This window comes from Lissotriton vulgaris, chromosome 12 (genome assembly GCF_964263255.1).
Source record: "Lissotriton vulgaris chromosome 12, aLisVul1.2, whole genome shotgun sequence".
NCBI classification, from domain to species: Eukaryota; Metazoa; Chordata; class Amphibia; order Caudata; family Salamandridae; genus Lissotriton; species Lissotriton vulgaris.
The window spans coordinates 233,674,797-233,687,256 of NC_141700.1; the positions used below are offsets into that span (position 1 = coordinate 233,674,797).

At 45.1% G+C, this 12,460-nt stretch overlaps 1 protein-coding gene across 1 annotated transcript in view; it reads left to right on the forward strand.

The window, feature by feature from the left end:
- CDH16 (cadherin 16) overlaps positions 1–12,460 on the forward strand; it is a 777,195-nt gene that overhangs the window by 170,811 nt on the left and 593,924 nt on the right. Inside the window, exon 6 of the mRNA XM_086947729.1 lies at positions 2,982–3,140. Coding sequence (XP_086803855.1) covers positions 2,982–3,140 — 159 coding nt within the window. The remainder of the gene's footprint in view (positions 1–2,981; positions 3,141–12,460) is intronic.

Sequence of the window (12,460 nt, forward strand, 5' to 3'; positions counted from 1 at the left end):
CGCCTGGGACGACTCCTGGTGGCCCCCGCCCTAGGCAGCGCACCCAAACCAACAGACCACGCACGCAACCTCGGCTTCATCCTGGACTCCTCCCTCTCCATGACCAGACAAGTCAATGCCGTCTCCTCGTCGTGCTTCAACATCCTGCGCATGCTACGTAAGATCTTCCGGTGGATCCCCACCGAGACCAGGAAGACGGTCACCCAGGCCCTCGTCACCAGCCGTCTGGACTACGGCAACTCCCTCTCCACCGGAACCACCGCCTAACTCCAGAAGAGACTCCAGCGGATCCAGAATGCCTCAGCACGACACATCCTGGACATCCCCCGTCGCAGCCACATCTACGGACACCTGAGAGACCTGCACTGGCTCCCGGTCAACAAGAGAATCACCTTCCGTCTCCTCAACCACGCACACAAAGCCCTACACAACCAAGGCCCAGGATACCTCAACAGCCGCCTCAATTTCTACGCTCCCAAACGCCAGCTCCGATCGACCGGCCACGCCCTCGCCGCCGTCCCCCGCATCCGAAGAGCCACCACAGGGGGACGGTCCTTCTCCTACCTCGTCGCCAAGACATGGAACTCCCTCCCGACCCACCTCCGCCTGACCCAGGACCACCTCGCCTTCAGGAAGCAACTCAAGACCTGGCTGTTCGAGCAGTAGCGGACCCCTCTCCCCTAGCGCCTTGAGACCCTCTGGGTGAGTAGCGCGCTATATAAATGCTTTGATTGATTGATTGATTGATTGATTGATAGTGGGCTGCCCACGTGTTTAGGTGACAAACTAGACGTAGCCGAGATGATTTTATGTAGTTTATTGAGTCCATAAGTAGATGTTACAGCAAGCCCATAAGTAGAGTAAATACAGAGCCCCACCAGGAGCAGCCTCTTAGTTGCTCAGCCCATCTTCCAACTGACCACACACAAACCAGGCACCCAAGCATTCCATTCACACTAACATTCTACATGGAACACCCAGGATACTACATAGTCTTGAACCACAACTTGATCTGATTGACAGTACATTGTTTTTTACTATTCCATCATTCAGAAACTTATGAGATCAGAGATAGGAGCAGTAGTCTGTCTGATAAATCTTGCTTACTTGTCTTTTATCTGATGCCTGAAGCAAGTATTTAATTTACAGTGGTGCTCTGCATGCTTTCACAAAAACTGCAGGTCCGTTTTAGAGAATACGACCACTGTTTAATAGCTAGATAAAAAAATATGTGCAGCACATATCTTAATGAGATTGTCCTTTTAGGACAAGAGAACAGAAGTAAGGAGATAATATTGACTTATAGGGGTTGGCAGAAAACCTTTAGAATCTCGAAATAGGTGAAATCTAATTGTTTTTATCAATTGGTTTGAAGATTATATTTGGGACATAAAAACCGATCAAATCCATTCTGAGGTGAACCAGAGAAATTTGTGAATTTCTGGAGTTTCCTGCTAGCTATGAAAACGTGGAGTAAGGAGAACCATGCGAACTTCTCACTGCCCGAACTGCGCATAAACTTTCATTGACTCACCCTACTTCCCACTTATCGAGAAATAAAACACAAAAAGTGCCACACCATGTGCAAATCAAATTTCTCTTTAGAAATTAATTTACAATGCATTATCTTACAACCTATACTCTCAGTGATGATTTATTATTAGTTAATACACATAAGTGATGTACTAACCTATTGACTACGGATTCGTATTTTCACCTTCGGGATACCTGATCAGTTTGCAGGTAGGCATGTTCACAACATCATTGTATATCTCATTAAATAAAGCTGTCACTCATTACAATATGGGTTCTTGGTTGAGTCTGTCTGTATGGGATTGTGTAGGTCTATTGTGTGGACTAGAGAAGGAAACTGCAGATGAGATTCTTTTAATCTTACTGCCCTTGAATGGTTCTTTGCATGTTCTTTCTGAAACCTATTTCAATGAAGTTAATGTTTGAATTGTAAATGGATGTTGGTGGCTAGCACTCTTCAAATAATGTTTGATTGAGTCTTAAGACTTAAACATATAATTTTTATGATTTGTTACATTTTAATGGTTTTTAGTTTGTAAATAATGCACTTTGTAAATTATGTGTTTTCTATTTTATGTGCTGAAAGGTTTCATGAACTATAATTTACAAAAATAATAATAAAATCTAAATAATCGTTTTTTAATCAATTATGGGTACAACCGTAGGAATTTCAGAATGCAATTTCATGTGCCTAATGTAGCAAAGGGTTCTGTGTTAGCAAAGCCTATGAGTTACACAACTGCTGGCTTTGTTATCACAAAACTCAAAGTCAGTGTATCAAAGGTACATTGTGAGTCGCAAATTTATTTTTTGCTCACAATGTACACATTGTGAATTGTTAGGAAAAGGGACTGTGAAAGGGGTGTCCCCCATTCTTAGTGAATTACATTGTGATATTTCAAATACAATATAAGCTACAAATTATTGATAGGGTACCAGGACCAGAAAAGGTGTGGTATCCATTCGCAAAGTGGAAGCTGTATTTGAAGGATAATTTCCACCTTGTGAATATGGGCTGTGGGCATTGTGCCCCCCTCCTCTAAATGTTATATGGATCATAAATTGTCGATCCTAACCCTTTAAGCACCATTCCTTGCACTTTAACGAATAGGTGTCCCAGTTCTGGAAGTCTGCAAACTCCTATTCAGTGGAGGTAAGCTGGCTGTCTCATGGGTTCATCACTACAATTTTGGTCGGAATCCTGCCTCATTATTATGCATGAGACTTGCTTGTGCAAAAACTACAAAAACTTCAATTTTGCACTGCAACAGATTAGTACATCCATCACAGCGCTAAATAAGCCTCGAGTTGCAAACCAGTCAAGGTGCAAAAATTGTGATTGCTTTGAAACCCAATGCTTAGTACATTGGAGTCTATATGTTTTCTTTTGTTTTAAGAACAAATTGTTTTGACCTTCATGAGCACGAACTATAACTTTTTTTTAACAGGTGTCACATTTATGCATATTAGTGCAACTGATCAAGATGATGAATCTGCAGCGAATGCCGATTTGCGATATAAAATTGTCGCTGTTACTCCAAAGACGCCTTCTGAAAATATGTTTCATATTGATCCAAAGACTGGAGCCATCTCATTAACGGAGGAAGGTAGGATCTCAAGTCGCTACTGGGCTATCTTGCTAAAGCAACATTGACACTCCTGACTTGCCTTTCACTGTAAGCCGCTGAATGTGGATTTGTGTTCTGGGGGACTCAGTTAAAGTGATTGAATCTTCCAGGGCTCACAGGTCACCTAGTTCTAAGTGTAGTAGTCCATCTAGTCCAGGTTTTTCCCCCAGCATGTTGGGATTTGTGGTTCTCTTTACCCATTATAAAACCAGGATTACAAGTCCCATAATTCAAAGAAAATTCTTCAACTGGATGAGATACTCATGAATGGAAATGGGAACCTTCAAAGCTCAGATCTTTTAATAACACCCTCTCACCGGTGCATTGAAGCTAACACAATTTTTTTTATCTCCGCAGTTTCTTATTTCATTTTCATGTGTTCTTATGTAGGAAGACTTTTTATGTTTTGTCTTATGTTGGCCCGAACTGCATCCTCCAATGAGCCCATAAGAGCACCGAATGCAGGAGCTCCTGTGCATGGCAGACGAGGAGGGTTGATGGAAGGCCAGAACTGTACATGTTTGTAGGTGAGAGGGCAGCATTCGGACACCTAACGGATGGGAACCCAGGTGTATAAGTCTATTCACCACCAGTTTTGCTTCGGGTCGTTAGCTGCTTGTAAGGTAGCATCATATCAACATCACTTGCTCTCACTTAATTTCACTGCTTCCAACACTCATCTTTCTAAGCACGCTCTCATCCGGGGAGTTCTGTACTTGAGACAGCTCTGCACCCTCTACCTCTTACATCCTCCGGATCAACATCCTCAGTATCCTGGTCCTCACATCGTGGAGGCCAAACAAAAGCCATGGTAAATCCAATCAAATCCACCTAAACAGTTATGCTTTCAGCAGTTTCCTTAATCGTAGGTAGCTTGCATCCATACTTTCAGGACAGAGTCATGGGAATTGCATAGTTTTTACCATTGTACTCCAAGCAGCCAACCAATGTGCATTTAGCTTTTGGAGAATCGTAGGGGGAACCAAGTCAGGACTGGCAGAGTGAAGAGTCATCATGGGATTATTTTATCCAAGCTTTTTGTTCCAATGTGGCTCATGAGTGATGCTGAGTTTTCCCTTTGACCCGATACTTCACCGGAAGCTGGTTTCAGGGCTGGTTTCACATGGTTATATTTCCTCAAGTTTAAAGACATCCTGGTGGCTTCATTTAGGGTTTTTGCAGCCGTCTGTGAGCTTTTTTGATGGGCACATTGCAGCAATCCATGCATGCCACATCCAGACATCTCATCAACTCAATCAGGTCTGTAGACTGCAGGAGTATAAGAATATTTTGAAAGATAGAGAGTTGCGATTTGACACCTCTGACTAAAGCGTTAATTTTGGGGTGCAAATGAGAGATTGGCATACAAATTAATTTGAAGGGTCATGAATGACTCTGACCGAGATGGTGTAGACCCCATGTTTATACCATCCAGGCAGCACTTGGATACCCCCACCGGGTGATTGGCGAGCCCTACAAATACTGATTGATTGATTGATGAATTGATGCCTATGCAGTCATATCAGCATTTCCTACATATGCATGCATTTTGGTGCTGGCATGTTTCCTGCACCACATAGTCATATATATCATGCTAGCATGTTTTATGGCAGATACATCCCTTCTTGTGATTATGCTCATTGTGTTGATATCCATGCTTCTGTTATCATATCAGTTTGTGTCGCAACGCCCTAACAAAAAATCAAGCATCAATTTTTATATAAATCCAGTCTTTTATTAATTCATCCTACCACAATGAAATTATGCACCATAGAAAACCTGCCTGGCCTTCCTGTTCTAAAGCCACACGATAATGCTTTGCATTGTTCTAGTGGTTTTGTTCTGAAATGCATTAGGAGACTTTGATCTAATTAATTCACTCTCCTAATGCTGCTGAAAAGAATAGGCTATGCACGTCAAGGCCATTTGGATGTGGTTAGAAGATGGAATCACTCCTTAAAGCATTGAAGCAACAATTGATGTTTGCTGCATTTGACCTGTATGAACTCATAGTCACAAAAGTCAAACATGGCATTCAGACACATACAATCAACATGCAATGAAGGATGAAATATGGAAGAATGAAAGATGAGATATATTGAAGAAGTTACAATACAAATATTTCAGGAAGCATCTCAAGGCTATATTTTCTGACTGCAATTTGGAATGTAAAGGCTTTGACAGCACTTACTGTAAACGAGATCACCGCTACTTCCAGAAAAGTAGTGTGGAAGCGAAGAAAGGAGCCTTGGGAGGAAACTCACCACTGACGCTTTGTTGTTGTCATAAGGCTGCTTTAATCAAGGGTGCAAATAAAAGACTATCCTTCAGCCTCTTGCTGCACAAACAAATATAGCCTAACAATGTTCTAACACATGAACTAACCCATACCCCCACCCTGGACAGTTCCCACCTCAATTAACAATCTTCTTTTTAACTTAAATTTGACCACTTCCATTTCTATGTCCCCTTCGGGCCTCCTGGCCTTTCCACTGCCTCCACTGCTTTTCCACCTAACTGGCTTGTCCACCCTTGGATCAATCATACACTCCTTTACTTTCTTTACTCTTTCCTTGTTTTCAATTATACCCTGTCCTGTACCCCTAATCCCCTCCTTAGCACCATTTGAACTGACACCAGAAGGCCTCTTCCCTGAAGTGATCCTGTTTCTCCACAGCTCAGCGTGCTTGCTCCCCCCTACCATAATCTCTTGTTCTCCCTTTTTACCTGTTCCAAATAAAGTTGGTTCCCCAAGGGGGACAAATTAACCCCATCATTCCTGAACACTTGTCAGCTTTTATAAGCTGTGTCTATGTGCTTAACCACGGCTATCTCCTATACCTTAAAAAAACCTCACATCTCCCTGTTTACCTCCCTCCGGGACATGTTGATGACCACTGGCTTGCGTGTCCCCCACCACACTCTCTGGGGCAACAACTACATCCACATCACTACTATCTTTGGCTATAGCTCCCTCACTAACCCCAAATCCTTTTACATTATTTTTAACAGTTCTGAATTTGCAGCTTGAAATAAATCATTCTCCCCCAAATGTATCAACAGTGCATTCAACAGGACTATTTTTCTCTCAGCTCCCACTGTGCCTGTATCATCTGCCTAAACCTTATGCCACCTTCTCCAAACCATCTCACCACTACCTCATCTGTGTCCAAACCCAACTCGACACCTTCCGTCCGTTGCTCTGCCTGCACTCCTGCCCACTCAAAGATGGAGTGGCCGCTGACCCAAATGTCCTTTTTTCAGCTATCACCTCTTTATCCCACTTGCTAGTCAAAAGAACATTACCTCCAGTCTGAAACCCCCATTATCGGCTCACATATCCTCCCATGCAGTCATGCCTCCACTTCTCCAACTGCTTAATCTCTCGCTCTCCTATACTGCTTCCGAAGACCTTTGTGGCTGCCCCTATATGGAAAGTGTGTTCCAAAATATTCCCCTTTCCTTCTTGTCAAACAGTCTCAGTACTTACAGCACCTGCCATGCCATCACCATTCTACCTTCCTCTCATACTAACAAGGGGCCCCTCTGGCTCCTCCTTTTTACCAACCATCTTTTCAGTGCCCACACCTTCATCTCTCCTCTACAGCAACCTAAATGCATTTTCCTTTTTGATCCATCTTGCCGCATGCAAAGACACACCCATACGTTTCCATCTTGATCTTCATGTCTCCATATCTTCCTGCTGAAGAACTCACAAAACTTCGAGTGCCCCACTTTAAACATCCTGAATGCCCCAGAAAACATCAGACGCATGAAAGTCTTGCTTGTTTCTTACCTTTCCCCAATATCACCTCGGTTATTGGTATTCTCCAATCCCCCTTCTCCCATTGCGGCCTCACCTAATCTTTCAATACTCTCTTTACCATTCCCCCAAGAGACAATTCTTGTAAAATTATGTGTCTGACATTTTCCCAGTTATAGCTACCTGTGAACATTGATTAAACCCCATCACAAATCACAGAGCATCATCCTGTCTGCATCACTGGGCATCAAGTCCTCAGTCCTTCTTTGCCCCTATTCCACAAGCTCGCTCCAAGTACGTCTGCCCTGTGAACTCCGCTAGTGATTTTTCCTGCAGCCATCTGACTCTCAACCAGGGTCCCACATCTCGGGTGGCACTGCTGTCATTGCCTTGTCTGCTTCTGGGGCCAAACAACTGATCCTCTCTCACTGCGAATAAGACTTGGGATATGGATAACCTGGAATCTCATGTTCCAATGTAATAACATCAACTCAAATTCTTTCAGCAGTCTCAATACATACTGATCCTTTGTGGTCTGTCTTTCCATCACACAAGCCACTGCCCCATTTTTGACCTAGAACGTCACCTTTCTCTTTAAGTTCCTGACCCCAAAGTCTCACAGCCATTAAAACCAGGGAAAATTCCAAAAAGGTTATACTGTATCGTTTCGAGTATCAACACCCTTGCCACCACACCTCTTCCCATTCTAATCCAGTTCAAAGCCTCTCTTTCCCAATGCATCTGACAATATCTCTACCATCCAGACTAGGGGTTTATCCCACTGCCAAACTGTCACTCTGTTGTAAGATGATATAAAGTGCAACCACATACCTACGTCCAGTCACACTCTGTCATCCATATGCATTCATGGAGCTTCAACATTCCTCTAATTGCAAACTCTGTCTACTGAATGCTCTACCAAGTGCCACTACTTTGCGCATATAGTTAAGATGCTCTAGTATCTGATGAATGAAAAGCATCCCACACTTTTTCTTACTCAGTCCCTGTGACAGCAGGTCCAGAGGTGTCCTCAATTTGTCTGGGACAGGCACAATTTCACTGTCTTAAAGTCAAGTTCATTGCTCAAAAAACGTAAGCATGTAGAGGATCCTTTCATTTTGTCTTCTGCCAATCGAATTCCAAGGTGCATGGTCATCTCCTTGAAATGTGTCAGTAGTCTCTCCCACTCCTGTCTCCCTTCTTTTGTTCCAACCATTTGAAAGTCTTAAGGCAGTGCTGCACATGTTATGATTTTTCCACTTCCCCCATAACCTGTTCAGTGGATTCTGTTTGGGTACAACCTCAACCATTTTCCCAGTACCTTCCCCTTAATTGATGCAGCTTCCTGTACCAGGCACCCCACCCATGTCACCTTGCTGTGGCCCTGGTCCCCCACTGTAGTGAAATATTGAGTTTCTACTGTTACACTTGTGGCAATTGTGTCTGAATTTGCATGGTTATCTCTAAGAAGCTCCCTTCTAATAATTCCAGTATGTGCCAACAACTCCTGTCCGCCATGTATGTCCCACCACCCCAGTGTGGGACACCTGGAAAATGCTGTAGAAGTTGGAAACCATTTGCTGTGTGCAAGGTTTGCAGCCATACGTTGGAACCATAATTCATTATCTAAGGCATCCAGTGCTTTGGACGGGATCACGCTCCTTTAGGACTGGAACTCCTTGTCATATCTCAAGCATGCTCGCCCCCCAAAGCTGACATTCGATGTCCTGATTTCATCCATGTATTTCCATAACACCGCACTTCTATCACTCATGCAGATTATGAACGCTGCCATCCATGTGTATATATTTGTGGGAATTCACATATGTTTTGCCAGTTTCCAACTGCTTCCCCTTTCCCTTTCTTTTCCCTGCTTCTCTTCAATGACTCTTTTAAGGTCCTTTATCCCTACCACCATTCACACCCATACTCACTCACTTGTCTTTCCCTGCTCCATGTCCTGGCACTGCTTTCCGTGACCTCTTCCACCTGTTCCAATGTGACCATTCAATGCTGTCCCTACCACTTCCTTTTCTGCCTCTGTTCCATCCTGCTCTGTCTCTGAGGGCTATCCTCTCATTCTGTGCCAGTGTCATGGCCCCTTTTCCATCTCCTCAGCTCCTCGCCCCGTCTCTCTGCCACCCGTCCCCTCCTGCCTTCTTTTACCCTATAGGATTCGTTTTCCCCAATGTGCCTCATTGCAGCCTCAATAGCCAGGAACTCCTGCTCACTTGTCATTGCTGTTCATAATTTAGCCATCTACTTCCTGTCCTCCTCCATCCGTTTGTGCTCTCACCAACTGGCCACTCTGTGGCAGATTTCTTTTCTCGAGGCATGGGGTGCTTGCTCTAGAACTTTTACTCTGCAGCACCGGAATCCTGGTCCTCCATAATGGCAGGCTACTCTCACCACCCTAGACTGCATCTTGGGTGACCCTTGTTCCTGACACCTCTTCTCTGATCCTGCTTGTGGCGCTCTCTATCCTCCCTCTTCCATATTTTAGCTGAGTTGGGAGCACAATTGAGTAACTGGGGAACTGCTTCCAGGTAATCTGCTTGCTGCCTGTAATGACCGGATTCTCAGACCAAGAATCACCCACTCACCAAGATACAACCAACCCGGCCAAAACGTAACACCATCCCTTCGCGGACCCTATTTACAATGGTTCCTGAATACTTACCTGGGAATGGGGCACTCGCAATATACAAGCTTATATCATCAAAAACACTACTAGATCTAAGGGGTTACTAAGAATTGTCACTAATAACTACGGAATTCCATGTCCCATCATATGATCTTACCTTATAGCCCGCGACAATCTGGCCCGGACTATTCTACCCTCCTTCTCATGGTGGAGAGCAGCTCACTATACCACACCAACCACAATTGGTGTTCTCATTAACGCCCTATCTTGAGCGATCTCACTACACACCAATCACAATTGGTGCTCTCATTAATGCCCTATCTTGAGCGATCTCACTACACACTATCCCCAATCGGTGCTCTCATTAACGCCCTATCTTGAGCGATCTCACTACACACCAATCCCAATTGGTGCTCTCTTTAACGCCCTATCTTGAGCGATCTCACTGTCCAATTAATACCTTCTCTCTCTCTACTGGGGAAGTTTCTTTATACCTAATATTTACTGGGGGTCTATCTTATATAAATTGTTATCCCTCATGTGATAGATAGATCTGATCCTCTCACACAAGAACTGCCAAATTGTTACACTTAAGAATTATTCCCTGACATTCAACTCACATCAATCTCCAGCATCAGTTACCTGTAGGAAGGGAATCGCCCATCCTTCCATACGATAGCACCTGGCTGTAAAGAAAGGTTAGCTTTATCATAGAAACAATACTCAAGTATGTGTTTGTTACAAACTGGGGTCCCTTTATTACACAATAACAGACAAAGAAAACATTATATTATAAAGTCACAATACTACCTAACGATCTAAGCATAGCCTGGAAAGTAAAGGAAAGAATTAGTATAGATGCGTTCTATAATAGCAGGACAGACTTCACCTTATAATTACGGAGTCCGGTTCTAGCTGTCATCTGGGTCCCTCTCTCGTCTGTGCCTTGGCTATTCTCAGATTCTACTCTGCACCCAAGGATACACGTCTGCACCTCTATGCTCCTTCAAAGCACTGGAACCTTTCTCTCGTCTTCTTCTCTGTTTCTCAGCTCTGCACCGATTACTTTGAACTGGCTTCCTCTCTCCCACAAACTGTTTTCACCTCCAAACTTCAATCTAATGATATAGTTTCAGCCGCTTTGGAAACCATCTATTCAACTAACTTCTTCACTCTGATTGTTCTAACTTCGACGGTTAACTATCTCCAACTGCTCTAACAGACTGACTCACGATGTAGCTTCAGCCGCTCCAAAAGATCATCGGCCTTCGATCGCTCCAAACTCCAACTGTCGACTGCTGCCTCTCCTCTCTACACCTCGATAATATAAAGAGTTCCTTGTTCAAGAAAATGTCCAGACAATAACCTGCCGCCCACCAGATTCCTGTACTAGGCTCCGGACCTCCGGCGCTCCCACAGTGGCCAACTGTTGTTTCGTCTAAAACCCGAGCTCTGCTTACATTCCTCCGATAAGGGCCAGCTCTGACCGGTTCCTCTCCAGTGAACAACAGCTCATAACTAAAACATCACTCTTGACCTACAAGCGCCTCGAGCAGCCGAGGCAGGAAAGAAAATGGAATCTCTCTCGTTTGGGCCCTGTAGGCCCGAATAAGCTGAAAGAGACGCATAGCTCTATCTAAATACATAAGCAAGCCCTACCAATAGGTAATATAATATCAGGAATAAAGGATCTACCCTCTAATATAGGCCTTCAGGCCCGAAAATGATAAGAGGACATATTATTATGCCAAAGTCAATAGGCTAACCCTAAGAATAAGCCGAAAATAGGGATCTATCCACTATACTAAGATGGTAGTAGATTAAAGTCACCATCACTCAGAAATAGGACAAAATATCCGGTCACTACACTTCACCCTTGACTTTTGTCAACTAACATCTGTCAAACTGAGCGAACGTCTGATGAAGAATAATAGGAAACAAAACTAACAGACCTAGACATAGTGTGTGGTCTACAAATTTGAATTAAGGAAGGGACACATTGAATAGGGGGTCATTTGAAGCGCACACAGCCTACCTGACCACACGCCAGCACTCTGCCTCTGCCCCTGGGTTGCCAACGCTGTAAGTCTCGCCGCCATCGACATCCAGGAGCGGCTGGAGACTACAGCTCCCAGTGGGCTTTGCGCGGACTTCCTGTCCCCGCTGTCTTCGCGCCCGGAGGCGCTACAAAGCGGAGCCTTGACCTCGGTGGAGCGGGGGTCATTTGAAGCGCACACAGCCTACCTGACCACACGCCAGCACTCTGCCTCTGCCCCTGGGTTGCCAACGCTGTAAGTCTCGCCGCCATCGACATCCAGGAGCGGCTGGAGACTACAGCTCCCAGTGGGCTTTGCGCGGACTTCCTGTCCCCGCTGTCTTCGCGCCCGGAGGCGCTACAAAGCGGAGCCTTGACCTCCGCGTCGTGGGACGCGCGCGGGCGACGCCGGGCGGAGCCCGGGCAGAGGGCGGGCCGTCTGTGGCCGTCAGGGGCCGACAGAGGCTGGATTGGGCCACGTCCCTTTCTTTTCTTTTCCACCAGCCGTGAGGACATACGCCCGGTGCCTGTCCCCGTTCTGTTGCCCAAACCATGTCTACCCGTTCAGGAAAGCCTCTCAGGGGCGAAGTTGACAGGGGATCAAATGCCGCGAGCCCTGTCATAGGAACAATGGACCGCTTTATCACCAGGGTAGCGGCGGTGATTGAAAAGGAGATCGCCATGTCTGAGCGGCGTCTATCTGAAGTATACCTCCCCTCAAGACGCTCATCCTTGGGGGCAGTCGCCCAGTCGCTCACACCTGCCATCGTCCGGGTTCAAGCGGGTACCCCCCCTAGTGTGGTCGGCGTTCCCTCAGAACCCCCCCATTTGACTGGTATAGAGCAAAATATAGATAG